General features: G+C 37.1%; 1 protein-coding gene across 8 annotated transcripts in view; it reads right to left on the bottom strand.

Moving 5' to 3' along the window:
• ESR1 (estrogen receptor 1) overlaps positions 1–20,381 on the bottom strand; it is a 254,600-nt gene that overhangs the window by 132,798 nt on the left and 101,421 nt on the right. For 7 of the 8 annotated variants that reach the window (XM_032216929.1, XM_032216930.1, XM_032216932.1 and 4 more), the window contains one exon: positions 16,613–17,121. In XM_032216929.1, the coding sequence (XP_032072820.1) occupies positions 16,613–17,121 (509 nt within the window). Of the gene's footprint in view, positions 1–16,612; positions 17,122–18,819; positions 19,924–20,381 lie in introns of those variants that run through there. The other variant, XM_032216936.1, reaches the window with a different exon arrangement.

Here is a 20,381-nt window from a genome sequence, read left to right as displayed (position 1 = left end):
AATAAAATGCAGCTATGCTATTATTCTAAATCCTGCGTATTTAATCTCTATTATGACTAAAACCAGAGCTATTTGCATTTTAGCTTGAACTGTGGAAGTTCAAGCTAAAATACAAATGTAGAAGGATCTAAGCATGACCTCAATCTTGGCATATTTCAGACCAAAGTATCAAAATATGTGATGTTTAAAATGCAGTTTCCATATCTTAGATAAACGTTCTACTTTCTAGCAAAGGTGCAATGAGGACATTCACAAATTTTGTGAAGTTACTTCATAAGTCATACTTCTTTTTGGCTTTGAATCCATATAATTGGACAAGATGGCTTGGTGGTCACATTATTCCTGCAATTTGTGAAAGTATAAGCATAGCTTATGGAGGGCATACAACTGACTATCATCATCACCATCATTTTTAGCCATTATTTATCCACTGCAGGATGAAGGCGTTTTTCCTTTGCCAATTGGGCCCATAATACTTGCTGACATTTTCACCCCGTCTTGTTTTAGGACTCTTTTGTGGGGTAGAAAGTTAGCACCCACACTTCTCCTAGAAGAATGAAATATTCTAGGAAATATTAAAAAGGCAGAATATTATATTTCCCTGGATGAGAAATGTAGAAACATGTTTTTTTAGGCAGGAAACTAACTCACTCTTAATAGCACCCACTATCCTCAATAGCCCACAGCAGTTGTCAACACTTAAGAGATAAAGAGGTCTATTCATAAGCAAATACCCTCAGCCAAGATCCAACAAAGGTAGGTTTCGCCCTCAACCATAATAGGAATTTCCCAAAACCCTCTTCATTACATCATCACCCAGCAAGATTCAACCAAGCCTGGGACTCAAGACAACCTACGAAGTTACTCCTGCATGGCCCCATCGGAGTTAGACAACCAGTCAGAATAACTGCCCTTACACAGGAACAGGAAGCTCTAAGGTGGGGCCCAAGAGGGGGTGATACACACACACACACACACACACACACACATGCACACACGCACACACACATGTGCATGCGTGCGCACACACACACACGCACACACACACACAAAAAAAACCCATGTGGTCCTGTCCACTATTAAACCATCTTTCCAAACAGCCTCCATGTTTCCAGTGTCGTTCTCCCCACTTTATCAAGTGGAATCCATTCTAATTAACTAACTATAAACACAGGAAATGAACAAAAGTCTCACAAAAGCAGCTGACATTTACCTTTAGCTCCAACAAGGATCTGCCTGGTGTGAATTTATTAAAGCAATAGTAGAATGAAATTTTTAAAAAAAGGGTAGTACAGATAAACAATAATATTGACAAAAATTTGGAAAACGATCTTGTTTCATGGGTGTGACTGGAGTTTAGAAGGAGAGAATTTGAATGAAGAATGAGGAGAGAAGTAATCAGCCTCATTCCAGCTGCTTTTCAGTTCTCATCTGAAAATTTCATGGTTGCTTTTCATTTCATTTTGGGCGGAGAGGAAATCAACTGAGGAAAGGAGATATACAATTTTATGTCACATCTGATTTAGCTCTGAAAATAAAACAGTTGCTAAAGAGTTTCTGTGGTTATTTGAATTCCTCATAAATGTTGGACAAAGTCCTCCTGGCTCTCAGAAGCAGGGAAAAAAACCTAGAGTGAAGTATTTCCTGTACCATTGATATATTACTGCCCTACTTTATTTGAACCAGCACAATTTGAACTGATGTCCCAATATGTATCTTCATTTTGCTGTCTGTCAAAGTAAAAATTATATAACTTCGTGTTATGTGTCCAGAGGATACAAGCGATTATACCTTTACTGTGTGTCCTGGGTAACAGGCTTGTATTGCATATTTAATACTAATATAATTTTTGTATTGCCATCTTTTGAGTTTGGTGGCTATATTGCATCCAAGGTTGGCAACAAGGTCCTATAAGCTTCAGGAAATGCCCTGCACCTCAAGAGGCATTCTTCTGGCAACCAAATGAAATAGTCATACAAGATTGCAACATAATGCCAGATTCCTGAGATCTCATATGACCGTGACGGCAAACCTAAGGCACACATGCCACAGATTGCACACAGAGCCCTCTCTATGGGCACGCGAGCCGTTGCCCCAGCTCAGGTCCACTGTGCATGTGTCCATGCCTCTCACCAGCCTGCTGATTTTTGGGTATCTGTCACGCATGCACGAGGGAGTGGCGCATGTGGAAGACACGTGCATGCACAAGGGTTTGTGCATGCATGCGTGGTGGGGGTTGGGAATGTGGGGGTGTGGCAGGCCCACCATGGCTGGTTTTTGGTCCCAGGAGGCTGCAGGGAGGCCTACTAGGCCCAAAATGGGGAGCGGGTGGGGGGGTCATGCATATAGCTTTTACATCCTAACATCTATGACATTGGTTTCTTAGTCTGGTCTACAGTGCAGGGCTGACGTTCAGAAACAAAGCATCCATGCCAATTGGAAGAGCCGTAAGGAAATTCATGTTGCCTCTGTTATCAAAACAGAATAGACATTCTGGCAATGCAGGCATTAGGAATGATGTGCTAAGTGTAATTATAAAATTCGAAGAAGAAGAAAGAAAGTCATATTCACTAAAGGTAAGTAGATATCAAACAAAAAAATGAATTAAACATCAAATAATCCCTGGCTAAAATATTTTTTCCTAAGGGAATTTATTTATTTGATTTAGTAATATGGCTACCATCTTGAAATGTAACTGGGCAGCTAGCAACGTGTAAAAACAATTTTAAAAACAGTATTAACAAAGAGTAAAACCTCCCTTATCTCTTTGTTGCTCTTGGCCCAATTGCATCAGAATAAAGCTCAAATGGGTGTGAAGAAACAGTCCACCTAAAATTATACCACAGGAAAATAGGCATAAATGGAACAAACGGTTTTGATTTCCACTTTAGACACATGAATGCAGCCTTCACTGTGTGCATTAAAATAGCCACATCTAGCTGCTTTTAAGCTGACTGTTTCACACTACGATAAAACCAGCCAAAAATAAATGAAACATCAGGAACTGCTTTCATAGAATCTGTTGCTATCTTCCATAAAGACGCCTAAGGAAATATCCATACTTGAGGACATAAAGCTTTCATTGCAAGAATTCAAGGTCCTGATTACCACCTTTAAAGACCTATATGATGTGGGGCCAGGCTATTTGAAGGACCACCTCTATTGCACCCATTGACCCACCAGGATGGAAAGGCAGGACATGTTATGGGTCCAATCAATAATTAGGAATGTACATCTTGTGAATTCACAAAAAAGGGTTTTCTTGGTAACGGTCCCTTTTTCATGAAATATCATTCCCCCAGGGCAAGGTTTTCCCCCAACCTGTATCTCTGCCCAAAGGTTCTGAAAAATGTAGATTTGTCAGTAGGCCGGAGGATCACAAATAGAGACAGAGCCAATTAAGTGTCTGATTTGATTGTGTTGTTGTTGCCATGAGTAGGTAGGTGTTTCCGGGTGTATTTATCCATGTGCTGGAGAAGGAAATCACTGACAACCTGCAGCACCTAAGACTTGTTTCTGCTGGCACAGCACTTGATCAATGTAATTCTCATCAATCACTCTAACTACAGAGTTTTCCAAAAGAAAAAAATTATTAGTCAATAATTTTTCCCTCAGTCTGGTTCCTGCAATATGTTTTCAGATGATATATGTTCTCCAGTCATAAAATGGTATAATTCAGGAGCTAGCATGTTTCTGACCTTTCTTACATTGTCATAAAATCACATTATAACAATCTGAGAGGAGTGGTTTTTCTCTTGCATTGTGTGACAAACCACTCATACAAGCAATTTTACACATAGCTGAATATGATTTTATTGGTCAAAAATGATGAATGGAAATTCATTGAGGCCTGTATAAATCAATAAAATAATAAACAACATTTGGTCTTTGATTGTCATTCTCCTCTGTATTCATCAGTTTTCAAAGTCCCTTCTATTCTATTGCTATTTTCACTTTCCAAACCTCAAAAGCTATTGCAAGCAGGCCAATGGTTGTGTTCTCCTGACACCAATCAAAAAATTCTGGTAGCAGCACACAAAGCAATATCATCACCCAATTAGCTGGCCAAGAAGAGGGTATAAAAATGGCATTCAATCACTGTACTTTGCGCTTCATGCTATGGTTGGCATTTGGTGCTTTGCAAAAAAAAAAAAAAAAACCCTGAGCATTTGGAGTGATGGAAGTCTGCAGCACTGACAAGGTGTTCTCTGCTCAAGAAATCATTTACAGTAGTTTAATATATCAGGGTAAAAAAGAGGTGTCAGGACACAGAATGGGTTCCACCAACTACATTCCACCAATGAGACAATATGAACTGCAGCACTCCAGGGCAGGGGTGTCAAACTAGTGACAACACATTGTCATCATATGACATATCACAACTTTTTCCCCCTTGCTAAAATGGGGGTGAGGGTGGCCAGTGCATGATGCATCTGGCCTGTGGGCTATGAATTTGACACTAAGGCTTTCGGTGGAAACTGAATCAGAATAAATGAGGTCAGCAGCTGAATAGAGACAGATACGGAAGCAGTGCAAAGGATGCTGGTAGAGATGTCTTATGTTAATTGCTAATAGTAGCAATTAAGAAGACAGAAACAGTTCATATGTCTATAAAGGTACTTTACAAAAACTTAATAACCTCGATCCAATCAATATGATACAACTTGGAGTACATTTTCTCTTTGACTTCAGCATAAAGATATTCTTGCTCTACGGACTTTTTCAAATTCTAAACTCTTTGTTTCTCATAGATTAAGGCAGGGGTGTCAAACTTTCTTCGAGGGCCGAATCAGCATTATAGTTCTCCTCTGTGGGCTGGCGGGGGGGGGGGGAGCTGGGACAGATGCCTCCTGCAGCACCCTGCTGGTGAAAACTGGGCATGGGGGGTCCATATGCGGGGGCCCTGCACCTCATTTTCACCCTTCATGGCCTCCTGCAGCACTCTGCTGGCCACTTTCACGCCTGTTTTGGGGGCAGTTTTTGGCCCAGGTTTTGGGCTGTTTTGGGCCAACAGAGTGCTTCAGGAGGCTATGGAGGGTGAAAATGAGGTGTGGGGGCATATGCAGCCTGTTTTAGGCACCAAAAGCACTGCGGGTCAGTCATTTGATATTTCCAGTCCTGCTCTCATGCCAGATTTAAGCACCCTGTGAGCTGGCTCCGGTCCTCATCCTGAATTTAAGCACCCTGTGGGCTGGCTCCAGTCCTCATCCTGGATTTAAGCAACCTGTGGGCTGGCTCCAGTCCTCATCCTGGATTTAAGCAACCTGTGGGACGGATCCAGCTCATAGGCCTTGAGTTTGACCCCTCTGGATTAAGGTCATAATATACAGAAGTATTTAAACAAGCATGATTAATTTTCATATTTTAAAAAAATTAAACAAGATCCAGCATTTTTGTAAGAAAACCCATGTTTTGGGGCTATAGTGAAATCTACTTTTTTTCTTTTTGCTATGTTTCATAAAAATCCCTTTAACATGAATAATCTGTGTAGCGCAATCTACTTAATTGGCCTAATTATGCTTTAATCATTATTTTAATGAGCTTTAATCACATTATTTCAAAGTACTGTGTGATTTTATAGGACGTTCAGAATCTAGGGCAATTTGAATGAAAAGCAAATTTTATCTATATTTAATTTAAAAATGTTCTCTTGACTTTTCCCACTCAAATAGTTTCCTGTTCAACTGATCTATTTCCTGCTGAATCAGAAAAAGCAATGTTTTCTTCAATACAAAATGAATGCTGCTGATGAATGTCAAGTTTATGCACATTATGAAACATCTGATCATATATATCGAGCTGATAGAAGCAAGCAAATGAATCTATAGTAAACAGACAAGCTATTGCCCAGCCAAGAAAAAGAGCTTTTCCTAAACTAATTTTCTCAATATCCATTGGATATTGCAATATCCAGTTCCATCAATTCAAAATCCAGAAGGACCCTTGACTTGGTATCAAGTTGAAGAATTTATTCGTCCAAATTCTAGAGGAAAAAACCTCCACAGGCTTTACCAAATATTGCTGATAAGTCTTAAAGATGAAGAGAAGTAATATATCTTTCAGGCAATTGAAGTTTCTCATAGGATAGTTAATTCCAAATTGCAAAAGCAAGAATACTGTTCTTACATCCTTATATTGCAGTATATTGAAATAGGATATATTTCATTATTATGGAGTTAGGCAACCTTGTACAATAGATGAATGGATGGATGGGTGTATGTATGACATGACCTAGGCAATAAAAGAAGATAAGAACAGATCGGCAACATCTACTCTATATGTGATGTAATGGAGAATTCTTGGTAAATGAATGTCTAATTAAGCCTACTGACTACCTACATAAAAAGGACAACAATTTAGTAGGCATTCAGTATGTGTCATAAAAGTGATTACAGGTAAACCTCGACTTATGGCCACAGTTTCTGTTACTGAGACATTTGTTAAATGATTTTTGCCGCATTTCGCAATCTGTCTTGCCTCAGTTGTTAAGTGAATCACTGCAGTTCTTAAGTGAATAACATGGTTGTGAAGTGAATTTAGCTTACCAACTGATTTCTCAGTAGGTCACAAAAGGTGTTCACATGACTCCAGACACTGCAATCATCATAAATATGAGTCAGTTGCCAAGCATCTGAATTTTGATCAAGTGACTATGGGGATAATGCAATGGTCATAAGTGTGAAAAAAATAATTTCAAATGGCCACTAAATGAACTGTTGTAAATCGAGGACTACCTGTATTAGTACCAATCCCTCATTTTCAGGTTTGCTATTTCATTGTTTTCTATAATCCATCAGTATTCACTTTTTTGTCTTTATTAAAATCAAAGCAATATGTAAACATACAAATTTAAGTTTACATTGGGAGTTAATTTTGTCTTAGGGGAAAAAGGTCTCTTGAACACAATACTTTTCAGAATGAAAATGCAGAGGATTCTCTTTTCAGAATTTTCTTTACATTACTTATAATATAAATGAGTAGCTGATTGAGCTCTGGTGGCGCACTGGTTAGAATGCAGTATTGCCTGTTAACTCTGCCCACAGCCATGAGTTTGCCCTTGATGGGCTCAAGGTTGACTCAGCTTTCCATCCTTCCAAGGTCAGTAAAATGAGGACCCAGATTGTTGGGGGCAATATGCTGACATTGTAAACATCTCTAAAGCACTATGAAGCTGTATATAAGTATAAGTGCTATTGTTATTGCCTTTTTAAATTCCTTTGACTCCTTTAATGATTAGTCATGATTCTTTCCCTGCATGAGCGTGCACTATGAGTTTTGGGCTGCTATATACTATACTTTTTTCTTACTGTACACTTGACAAATCCCTGCATAAAAATGTGATGTAAACCAGAACAATGTTCCTAAGTCATATCCATGATCAAACAACCTTGCAGGCATGGAGTCTTGCTTAGGACTTGCAACAGAAAAGGAAAGCTAAATAAAGTTTTCTTTTTCCAAATGGATTCAACGCTTATGTTAGGATGCGTAACACCTTTCAAGATTAAATATTTCAAACTGGAACCTACTCATTTTAGCATGAAATGCTCTATTTTAAATAAAAGCAGTTGTTTTGTGTTCAGAATGGGGTGCTTCAAGCATTTGTGAAGTGTTTAGAGCTTGAAACCTCAAACACTTGCTGCTTCAAACAACCCACTCACTGCTCAAAACACTATTTTATCCTGGAAATTGAAGCATCTTATACACCAAATATAGAATACAGAATAACAGAGATGGAAGGGATCTTGAAGGTTCTCTTACTGAACTCCCTGCACAATCTGTATACCATTTCTGACAATCCAGTCTCTTCTTGAAAACTTCCAGTGATGAAGCACCCACAACTTCTGAACAATCACTAGTTGATTATTCTCACTGTCAGGAAATTTCTTCTTATTTCTAGGTTGAATCTTTCCTTGATTAGTTTTCATCCATTGTTCCTTGTCTGGCCTTTGGGTGCTTTGGAAAATAAGTTGTCCCCTTCCTCTCTGAGGCAGCCCCTTAAATATTGGAACACTGCTATCATGTCACCCCTGGTCATTTGTTGTTTTGAATGTTTTGTTGTTTTGAATTCAGAACAGTTCTGTTCAAATGTTTTTCAATTAGCAGTTTAATTCCAGACTTCAGAATAAGCAAGCTATATTTCTTGGATGGATCAAGGGACTTGTTTTACCAAAGATGTTGTCATGAACAGTAAGAAAACTTTGAAGTATTTGCAGATATGATTTCAGTACTTACTGCTGTCAATATTGGTCCATGTTATGACCTCTGAAAGATATCAAGCAATACCCAACCAGCTACTTTCCATACAAAATCAATATGGCAAAACCAAAGAGAAAGAACATCCCTGACACATTAAGGTCCATAGAAAGGGAAGCCTAACAAGGTTCAGTAGTTTTTCTTTTTAACTGCATCAAATATTGTGCCACAGTATTTTTTCAAGGGATTTCCTTTTAATAGTATAGTTAGGCTCAATAGCCAAACGTAATCTTCTATATATTTATGACATCTAGTCTCAACGTGATATAAGAATAACATGTGCATTTGATAAACATCAAATTCAAAGTTGGCAATAAATGTTTCAACATTTTCAGAATTTCAGAATGATTAGGAAATGATGCCTGGAGATTTTTGCAATCTTTTTTGAACTGGGAGAAGGGAGCGTAACCTAGGCTTATTTCCAAACCAGATAAGGCTTTACTTTCATGTAAATGAGAGTTGAATATAATACGCACCTCAAATGTGGAAGACTGAGTACATAAGAGTACAATCCTACAGTAAGATCTAGAGATGTCCCCAGAGTCATTTGTACTTAGGAAAAAAATAAGTCTGTGGGTGTCCATGGTGGTATGTTTATGTGTGTGAGTGTGTCTGTGTGTGTTTTATAAAGTCAAGATACTGACTACACTCATGGGATCTAAGCCTTTCCCTATTTCCCATGGATTAAACTAGACACACAAGAACGAGGCCAACACAGAAGAGAGATTACTGAGTTGGTGGATCAAAAGATAATCAACACATTATCACACATAAAACATTATTTTTAGTCAAATGACAATCTACATTTCCCACAAAATATAGAAAGGATACCACAAGGTGTTCCTTTCATCCATATGCCATTTGCAAAACAACCCTCAAGCGCAGAAATGATGTTTTAATGCCATACTTTTTCATCCCTCAAAATTATGTTGCCTGGAAGAAATATAACTAGCTTTGAATGAAGCTGTTAAGTCAGATTTATTTCATAACCACCATTCTCATGTTCAGTTCTATGCCATGTATGATTGCCAACACTGTAATGGGAAATACTTCTAATTCCAATCATGTGGCTTTTTATAACTTTTTATATCAGCTGTCTATCCAGATACACAAGAGATAGCTGGAAACTTAAAGTCATTTCTAAAATAAAACAAATGTGGATTGTAGTGCTTTGTTTCGACTTCCCTACATCAAAAGGTTTTTCCATGTAATGTTTTATGCTACAACTAGTTAAAAAAGAAATTTCCTTCTGACAATTTTATTTCTGAATTCTTTTCAGATTCCCTTCTTCTACATGAAGAAGATGCCAAAATTCTAGATTTTTTTTAGTGCAACTTTTGAAACACAGCTCTTCACAGTTACTATTTAATATCTGGACCTTCCCCGAACTAATAATAACAATGTAATAATTTGCTTAGCAGGTGAGATATGAACCAGGCTGGATTCGATACTTAATAATTATCTCAAGGTAGTATTATTTTTTTTAGGAAGTAGGATTGTCATGCCTGAACTTTTTTCTTCACAACATAATTCTTCTTCTGCTCTTTTATGAGAACTGGGGCTCAGTTAAAATAATTTATTCCTAGAGATTTCAGAGTTGAGTGTATTTCACAACTAATAAATCTGATAGCCCAAATATGTCATTTAATCACAAAGTAGGATGTGACTACTTAAGGTAGTTATTGGAGAAAGCACTCTCTTTTAACATCATCTCAATGGAACACTTTCTCTAAAGAAAATTAAAAAAAAAAACATTAGTCAAATTTAAGCTCTGCATATGCATGCAATAAGTGGTGGGATTCAAATAATTCAAATAATTTAATAATGCCCTAATGATTTCTTCCAACAACCAGTTAACCTAACTGCTCAGAAAGTTAACAACCGGTTCTTCCGAAGTGGTGCAAACTAGCTGAATCCCACAACTGCATGCAATGTACACACACCAGGGTCCCGATTACTGGTGTTTTGAAAACTTTCATGAAATGATTTCTTACTCTGTTTAATTTTTTTTACATTTCTAGTTAATACATTGTTTTATAGAGTTTTAAGATTTGTAGGGCATCCTGACTGAAGTAAAGGGTGAAAGTTTAGAAATTACATTGTTTTCATATCATTACTTCTATAGCCAATTTTCATGTATATTCTTCTATACTTCAAAAGACTTTATCACCATTTTCATTACATACTGGTAGCTAACTTGAGGTTAAAACTATTCATATTTATGGTGGGGAAATCTCCACAGTTCAATGGGATAAATCCTTAATATCTGAATTCTTAATATCCAGAACAAATGAACTATTTGTCAATATAAGAAATATATACAGACTTTTAATTTCTGCTAATAGTTAATTATGATAACATCTCCAGAAACAAATCCATGGGAAGAATGGAGAATACTTCTACTGAGCTATGATAATTCCCCATGCATAGGCATTAGTTTAGTGGTGATTACAGTATCATCTATGCATATATTATTCATATAGTATATTAAAAAGCCTTAACCCTACTGCAAAAACTGTGAATTTGGGTATAAGAAAGTTATGGGGAAGGAGGAGAAAAAAAGAAGAGGGAGGAAAAGGTTCTGTGTTGGTCAGAGAAAAAAGTAAAAATAAAATGTGTGCCTTTTACATTGTGACAAGTTATTTGATGCTCCACAAATTGTGCAATCTAAACTGTAGTGGACTCTGCAAACAATATTGTGTGTTTGAAATGTTGGCTCAGCAATGCTGTTTCAAGGCCCAAGTAGTAGAACTGGGAACAGGCCTACTATAGTAATATTCATTTTGCTAATTAAATATTAATTATCAGTGTTGATCAATGTTATGTAAGCATAATGATACAAGGATTTTAATAACAAATGGTCAAAATAGTAATAGCACTAGCAATAGTACTTAGACTTATATACCGCTTCACAGTGCTTTACAGCCCTTTCTAAGCAGTTTATCAAGTCAGCATATTGCCCCCAACAATGTGGGTCCTCATTTTACTGATGTCAGAAGGGTGGAAGGATGAGTCAATCTTCAGCTGGTCAGGATTGAATTTATGGATGTGGGCAGAGTTAGCCTGCAATACTGCATTCTAACCACTGTGCTACCATGACTCTTTATAATGAATGTTGCTGTCTAAGGCCCAAATACTTTTTTTTCATCCATACATTTGAGAGTAGAAGGTACTCCAGTTTCTTATAGAAAATATAACAAATGGCAGAAAAATAAACTTTTAATTTCAACAGCCATTGTGGCTGAAGCCACACATGATATGCTCAGCCACTTCTCCTATCTTAGTTATGACTAAGTTGTCTCTGGAAAGCATTCCATAAAAAGCAGCTATTCAAGGAGACCAAATAAAGGTTTTTCTAGTTCATCTTCACTTTGCTGAATATTCCCAACTTGAAAGCGCAGTGAAAGAACAATAAAGGGACATCTAGAGATAAATCACCATGTTAAAATATGAGTAGGAATAATACAACTGGTCAACAAGTTAGTACATGGGAGGACAAAACAGACATAAAATGATGATTCCAGAACACTCCTGTTGGATTCCATATCCATGCAGTACAAATAAAATCTTCATGGCCCCATAGACTAGGGCAAAATATTCCTCAACCTTAGGAACTGGTTGGGTAAGGAACAGGATGTTTGGCTGGGGAATTCTTGGAGTTGAAGTCTACATATATTAGAGTTGTCAAGGTTGAAAAACACTGGATCAGGAATTGGCTGTCTAATTTAGATTTAGATAATTTAACCCTGATTGTTTTTGAACAATTAGGAGACATTTGCTATTCTACTGCAAATCACTTAAGAGTTCTACCAATAAATCCTGCTCAATTATATGCCCATGACTAGTCTGATAACCTGGACAATGAGACATTGCAAAGCTTCCTCTCAACTAGAAGGCCACTGAACTGTGTGTACCTTCAGATCCAATAACTAGGTGGTCAGTGGAAAGTTACAGAAAAGCAGTTGTGAGCTGAGGTTTCTAGCACATCTGTTTCCATCTCCTGTGTTTTATTTATGAAGCATCCAAAGGTGGGAAGCAACGCTCAAGCTTTATGAAAACAGCCAGCTATACTGTCCTAATGTCATCAATGTTAATAGGAAGGTGAGCGGGAAGATTCAAACTAGATTAAAAAGTGAACCCAATCATCATCTGCACCAAGTAAAAATAGTTGGATACATATCATGCTTTTTTTCCCCATTTTGCAGCTAAGAAAAGAAAAACCTTGTAAAAGACAGAACATTCTTCTTTGGCTGCCACCATGAGCTAATTTCACAGAACTGTGGGCGGCGAAAATGAAGGTAATGAAGTTTTAAAACAGCCTTCCTCTGCTATCTTTATGATCTCTGCATACTGGAAAAAGTGAATTCATACCAGACTAGGAGAACAGAAAAGTGTCAGTAGAAATAGTAGCTTATCAATGTTACCAGTGTACATATTTCAGGCAAATGTGATATTTAAAAAATCATAGTCTTACAACTATAACCTTTTATAGAAGCATCTTCATAAGAGACTCCTGGTAACAAGTATCAATAGTAACATTGTCTTTTGTTCTCTGTAAAAGGCTTTCAGTTACTATAAGAAATTTAGAATTAATCATAGGAAAACATTTTTTTTCTGCCCAGATCCTATGCAACTCTATATAAAGATTCACTTTATGAATCAAGAATGCAAGGCTAAAATCTCTGCTGTTTTATTATTTCAACATCCAAAGATACAAATTAATATTTCAGCTTTATTATAGTAATATCTAGTTGTAATATCTAGTACACTACTTAATTTGCATTAGATTAAAATTAAAAGACAAAGCGCAACCTCGAAACCTGGGAATAATTCATTTCAATCTTCAAGAAAGATTGTGGATATACAATCATTTTGGCAAGGCTATAATCAAACAAAATAGAATTTGTTTTCAAATAAATATGATTTATACACACACACACACAGAGAGAGAGAGAGAGAGAAAGAGAGAGAGAGAGGGAGAGAGAGAGATTTCCATAGTATATAAACTTACGTTTCAGGGAAATTTATTTATGAATAAATCATTTCCAGGATGTGTTATATTAACATTACCAAAAATAAAATAAATTGAAAGAAATCTGCAAAAAACAAAGCCATCATAGAAGGAAAATACACAAAAGAAATTTCCTGACCACAAACATAATAAATAATACTTTATCAGGACTGAACAATTTCCTTAAAGGCTAATGAAAATTTAGCTTTAAAAAAAACAGCACCAAATATATAAGAGACAGATAGATAAAATAGTAGTCATGTCCTCCCTCTTTTGGGGAATAAATCTGATGGCCGCTTGGGTTTATTTCTAAAGAAACCTGTGCAGAATTGCACTGCGTAATTATTAAAATAATATCACTGACCAATTCACAGGTGCTACAAGCACTGCATAGCCATTAAAAGCATCCAGATTAACAAATTAGAACAGTAATTTAACTTAATATCAGAGTCTTTAAATTTACCAAGAATATTTAATTTTAAAAAATGAATGGATACAAGATTGCAAAATCTTTTGGATCTGAAGAATGTCATAGCAACAAAACACACCACACTCCCTATTGCTCCTCAGGTAAATCTAAAGAGAAAGCCAAGACCTTTCAAAATACACTTATATTCTCATATTTATTAAATTTTTCCCATTATCTGAATTAGAAAATCACACCACAATGGAATACTATGTCCCACCACAAATGATAAGATCACATCCTAGAATATTAAGTATTTTCCTTTCCCTTTCCCAGTAAAAATGTATTGAGGAAAGAGAATTCAGATCCTCGGGTCCAAGTAGTTGTTTGGCCAAAATTAGAACAGCAAACATCTGGGTAACATCAGAGTCAGGTGTTCCTCCTAAATTCCCTGGCTTGTTGAAAACAAAGATATATGCCCATGTCAATATGTTGGCGGTCAAAGTCCTTAAAATGGCCTGTAGTTTTCTCTTCCAATGAAGAGAAGCAGCCAGCAATTCAGGCGATTCATTCCCCGTTGGCGTTAACATCTGCTATAAATATACTGCCTCCTATACATGGAGGGAGAATGGTATCCTTAGGCTCAAACAAAGAAGTATCTAGACTTTGCCTTGCCTTTGAGTTCCTTTAAATTGCCAAAAGCAGTCAATGATAGGGAGCCGTTCTGTATGCTACCTGTCTGGGGACACCTATCATCTTCTGCTACTAGTTTTAAACAAAGTTTTTCAGGAAAATCTTCACTTTTTTTGAGAATTTGGTTTAATGAAATTGCAGGCATTGGACATTCCCCAAATGTAGTGTTAATCAAGTGCTGGTGGTTTTTTTAAGGCAGCCAAGAAGACCATTGCCGAGAAAGAACATGGTCATGGAGTGCTTTTTCTCCACCCTACATAGTCACCATAATAGATGTCAAGATATGGCCAATTCCTCAAAAGCCATGTGTGGTCTCACTACACATGATATATTTCTCATTCAGGTGAGAAACGCTTTCAGATCCTTTCTTCCTGATTTCCATCTTTCATCTTGTAGTTAAAGTAAGATTTTCTCATTATCCCTACAAAATGAGTGCATCTGTTGGATCTGTTATTGACTTCTTTTCGAGTAATGAAACATCTTCAAGCAAACAACCAAGTTCAGAGAACACCAAGGACTCAGTTTCTACTCCCTTTCTTTTTTCTGTTACTCTCGTGTCACCTGTTTGGTTTCATTTCTGACCAGTATCTAGGAAGAGTGTAATTTTTAATACTAGCTAAATGTTTAAAATTAGTGAAGGCAGGATTTAACCCAGAGATCAAGGATTTTTTTTTAAAAAAAAAACATTCTGCGGTATAAATAGGACACAAAATCAACCACATACCAATTATGATTTGTGAAGCAGCAATCACAAACTTTCTAAAATGTCTGGGAATGGAAAGTGAAAAGCAGAATAACCAAACTGTTAACATTTAACACAGGTTCACTTCCACCTATGCAAATTAAGCCCATATTTTATTGAAGAACATTAAACAAAATAACAAATGGAGAAGAGATCCGAGTGGGATATTCTTTTCAGTAACACAGACATGTTTTTATGCATTTATGTTAAGTTTTGCTGCCTATTCTGTGTGTGGATGTGCGGAGTTATGCACACACATGCAGGTCTTTTCTCCAAATTCTCATTCAGGAACCAACAGAGGCTCTCTTTGCTTCTCCTTTTTTAATGGATAGTAAGTAGGAAGACAAATAGCTAGTAATAAAACTTAAAATATTTACTCTACATGCAGAGTTGAGTAGGTCTTGACCCAGATTAGGAACTACACATACTTGCTTTTGAATAACTAGAAAGTAAAAGAGCAACTTCCCACTGCAAATATAGCATGATAGGTAGCTTGATCCTAAATCCATTATGCATAGTGCATATACCTGTAATTTTTTTATTTTAATTTTGCATTAGCTAATTATAAACCCAAGAAAGTGAAACAATGCCTACTATGTTTTGTTTTTATTATCTTGACACCATTGCAGCAGCCACCTACTTCAAAGCCCTCCAGAGCCTCTTTATAGCTGCAGGCCTACTAGAGTAGTGATCTGGCACTTCCCCTTATTTTCCTAAAAGCTTGTGTGTGAGTCTGTTTAAAATTAGGTCTTAACTCTTCGATGAGAATAGGAGGAATTGTAGAGAAAATACATTTGGAAAACACTGTTTTAAATCACAGACTTTCTCTGTGTGTGCAGAAAGAAAAAGCCTTACATTCTAAAGCTTTAAGTATACTTTCCAAAGGCCGTTTTATGTTCTCATTATGTCATTTATGACTGTTTGGGAAGGTGAATCATCAGGTATCCTGAACATTTTGTATAAAAGTCAATCAGTGCAATATAAAGGCAGACAAGGAACAAAATATTTCCGACCGTGGGGTGCAAATTCAGCTACATAAATTCAGAGCAGGAACAGCCTGGACTGAAAGGAGCCAAAACCTGAAGTTTGCATCGTTCATTTTAATTTCTTCGGCGTCTCCACTTTGAGGAGTTTTTGTTTTGCTTCAGTTTATTGTTTTTGTAACTCATTATTGGGGCTTCTGTTCTGGTTTTTCCCCAGGCTAAAGATTTTCTGTTGGAAATCTCACTTGTTTTTCATAAGCACTTCATTTCTAGCATACACAGCAAGAATAGTTACTTAATAGTCATAACAAAGATTTTAATTTTCAAGACACTAACACAATGTCTAATTATTCAGCAGTGACTCAACCATCCTGAAGGCATATCCATTCTAACATTGAATTTCCTTCTTCCTTGCCTTAATTCTCTTTTTCATATACTGTATTTTTTTAAAAAGAAAAAAAAATAAAGGAAGGAAGGAAAGAGGGAGGGAGGGAGGAAAGGAAGGAAGGAATGACAGGATTTACCTGTAGAATGCTGTTGGGGCAGCTTCTCTCATGGCAAAGCTGGTTGCTTCATTCTCAAGGTAATAAGGTACCTGTTGGCTGTGGTGATGAATAAAAGGCGAAAGTTGTGGAGCCGACTGTAAAAAGACAACAGGGCTTGGGGGAACATTGTTCAGGGAATGAAATCCTCCCAGGCTGCTGGTGCCAAATGATTCGCTTGCAGGGGCATAACTGAGGCTGGTTGAGCTGTACACTGGAGCGGCAGTGGAAAAATCGTAGGCAGCACCGTCTGGGTAGTTAAACCCCCCAGGCTTGCTGCTGTCCACGTACATTTCGCTGATCGGTCGTTCCAAAGGAATCTTTAGCTGTGGTCTGCTGAGAGGCTCCAATTCATTGCCTTGTATTTGGTGCAATAAGGCAACCCCAGAGCTTTTTGTGTGAAGGGTCATGGTCATTGTCACTGGCAGTGAACACGTCGTCGCATTATCTAGGTTCCGTGCTTGAAGAGGAATCAGCAGCCGGCTGTCCACCTGGAAAGGGAGCAGAAATCTAGTGGAAACATTTGGCAAAAGTGTACTCCTCAGCCACGTTATGCAACCATGCATGTATCCAGCTAATCCCAGCCCAGAAGAAGACACAAGCAAGGTGAGTATAAGCACCAGGAGCTCTTTGGCTCTCTCTTTCTGCCTCGGAGTCTAACTTTTCATCTGAGCTAATATGCTTTACAAAGGTGCTGGCATTGAGCCAGGTATTTGCCTTCCCTGACATTGGTTTAAACATCACTCTGAACACAATTGCTTCTGGATCTCTACCAAATAATTGTCCCACTATTCTAGTCGTTTAATTTTTCACTATATGTGGTTCCAGTAGTCAAAAACAGACACGGGGGAAGAGTCTAGAGAGACACCAATTCAAAGCTCTGTCCATTTTACACTGTATTTAGTAATAAACTGGCTCCAATTTATCTCCGCTTATCTAGACTCCTTGTTTTGTTCATTTTCATGTTTGCTAGAAATATGTAATGTGTACAGTGCAGTGACCCTGAGTAGGACTACAGTGTAACAGAGATACAGTATGGCCAAGTGTGTTTGTGTGGCTGCACTTGCTCCTGGGTGCAGCCAGCCACAAACCATCAAATTCCAGCAAACAGAAATGAAAGGGTGGACTATATCTATGTAGGAGAAAAGGCACACAAACATATTTGCTTGCTGCAGTTATCCTGATTTCTGTTATTTAGCTACAGCCCAGTGCTTTTTTTTTTTTTAAAGGAAAAAGGAAAGGAAAAAGAAAGATAAGTTAAACTTGCTGTTGTCTCATACTTATTAGCACAAGTCTTTGATGTGAATTTAAAAAGAAGCAAAATATATAGAAATGAAAACTAAATGTCCACTGGTCACATAATTGCACATTAGCTATAAAAAGAAGATAAATCCAGCACACACAAAAAATACTCATTTGGACTTTTTGAGTTTATCTATTGCATATTTAGTTTGGAGGTTAAAAAATATCATTTTGGAAATATCAGTGTAAATAGATTTTGGCACATTCAAATAAAAAGTAATTAAAAGAGAATTAGAATATTTATTTTGCTACATAATACACTTAAGTCTATGAAATAATTTATTTATCCAGCCTATTGTTGCCAATGGATAACTATGTACTTCTACATCATTCATAAATGTCTATAGTAATATAACAGCTGATATAATTTCCTTTTTCCCTAATACTAAAATATTCAAATTTTAATTAGCCAATTTGAATTAATCAGATTAGGTTATTTCCAAAAAGATTTTTTTACTCTGTACTCTAAGGTCTCTTGCTTAGTTAGACATATACATGCACAGGATGGAACTAATAATCAGTTCTGATAATAAATCATTTTAAAACAATGTTATGAATTATGACAAAAATGTCTCTGTTAAGTATGCAACATAGATTTGCCAATTCTGCGGGACACAGGTTAACAATATCTGAAGTCCACTGAAGTCCTAGATTTTCTCAAAATATAGTAAAGCAATCCCAACATGGCATTGGTCATAATATAATTTCTCATACAACTGCTAATTATCACAACGGAAAATTATTTCAAGTATTTTGCTAAATCTGAAGTCTACATCTATTTGTGTAGTTTCTACTGGTCTCGTCTAGTTTAAATTTTGAGGAAGGAAGGAAGGAAGGAAGGAAGGAAGGAAAAGAGAAAGAAAGAGAAAGAGAAAGAAGTCACATACCTGACTATAAACAGGCAGATCCTAGAGAAATTCTACCAATCTGAATACAGTGCAAGCATGCTTCTGGGAACAAGTGAACTGATCAGTGTGTAAGTCTGAGTATTCAAGTATTGACAATTTTCATGAGACAGCAATGAAACTCTCTGCTCACGCATCTTCTGAAATTTGAAACGGAATAGCATTGCTACATAAAAGCTCTAAGTTAAAGGCTAGCTAATGCCTGCAGAAAGTTTATTTGTTCAGCCAATCATGTAATGTAGCACTATTATACTCTGCTATAGGAAACTAGTTAAAGAAACAGATGTTTCAGCTGGCAATTATTTTTGAAGATTGAATCAATCCTGCAGCAGAAAACAGGTCACAGATTACCACAAATGCAATTTCATAACCTCTTAACTGTTTAAAAAGACCTGTATGATGAATGGGTGGTTTTTAAAAATGCAGTTTTATCAAGGTACAAGAGAAAAGACTCGCTTTGAAGTCAAGAGCAAACAGGGGGCATTAAGGTGTCCACAGAAGAGGAGGTCCAGATAACTGGAGCGATTATATAGTAGTTGCAGCTGTGAAAGAGTGGGAAATTCTGGCTCCATGATTAGCATCTGATCATGTACCATCCCTAATATAACAACACAGTAACTATGCCAGTTTTGCTGAAATTGTTGTTCTGTGTCGCACAGTTGGAATGCATGTAGGCTGAAATACATTCATTGAGAGCACAGGGGAAATGGAAGATGCTACTGAAAGCAAGGGAGCAAGGTAGGAAATGGAATGACAAGCCGAGAAATGGAGAAAAAAAATTAGTACCTCTGATTCAAGGCATCCCCAATGCCTTTAGGCCTACCTTCTTGCTCGTATCTCCCCCATGGAGAGACTAAAAGCCTTCTCTAGCCATATGGTTGTCCATTCCAGTGAGGACTCAAGAATGTTCAGAATTTTAATCACTGGAGTTTCCATGGATGGGGAGACTGAATATTGCAGTGCACAATTACTATACAGGTAATTCTCAACTTATAACCATTTGTTTAGTGACTGTTTGAATTTACAACTGCACTGTAAAAAACTGACTTATAACTGGTTTTTGACACTTACAACCATTTTGGCATCGCCATGGCCACATGATCATAATTCAGATACTTGGCAACTGACATGTATTTATGACGGTTGCAGTGTCCCAGGGTCATGTGATCATCTTTTGTGACCTTCTGATGAGCAAAATCAATGGGCAAGCCAGATTCACTTAATAACCATGTTACTAACTTAACAACTGTAGTGTTTCATTGAACAACTGCAGCAAGAAAGGCCATAACATGAGGAAAAACTCACTTAACAACTGTCTTGCCTTAGCAGTTGAAATTTTGGGCTCCATTGTGGCCATAAATCGAGGACAACCTATTTACAGGGGAGAGAGAAAAACAGAAAAGGGCTAGTACTCTATTTAAACAGGTCCCAAAATCAGGAACTTAATTATGTGGAACTGAGGGCTTCATAACTTCATAGGACTTATGATAGAAGGAATCCATAGGTGTTCTTGAGTTTACAATCTCCTGTGTTTGAGTAAATAT

This window comes from Thamnophis elegans, chromosome 4 (genome assembly GCF_009769535.1).
Source record: "Thamnophis elegans isolate rThaEle1 chromosome 4, rThaEle1.pri, whole genome shotgun sequence".
In the NCBI taxonomy this organism is placed as follows: Eukaryota; Metazoa; Chordata; class Lepidosauria; order Squamata; family Colubridae; genus Thamnophis; species Thamnophis elegans.
Note: the sequence above shows the minus strand (reverse complement) of the source record. Positions and strands in the feature narration are given on the sequence as shown.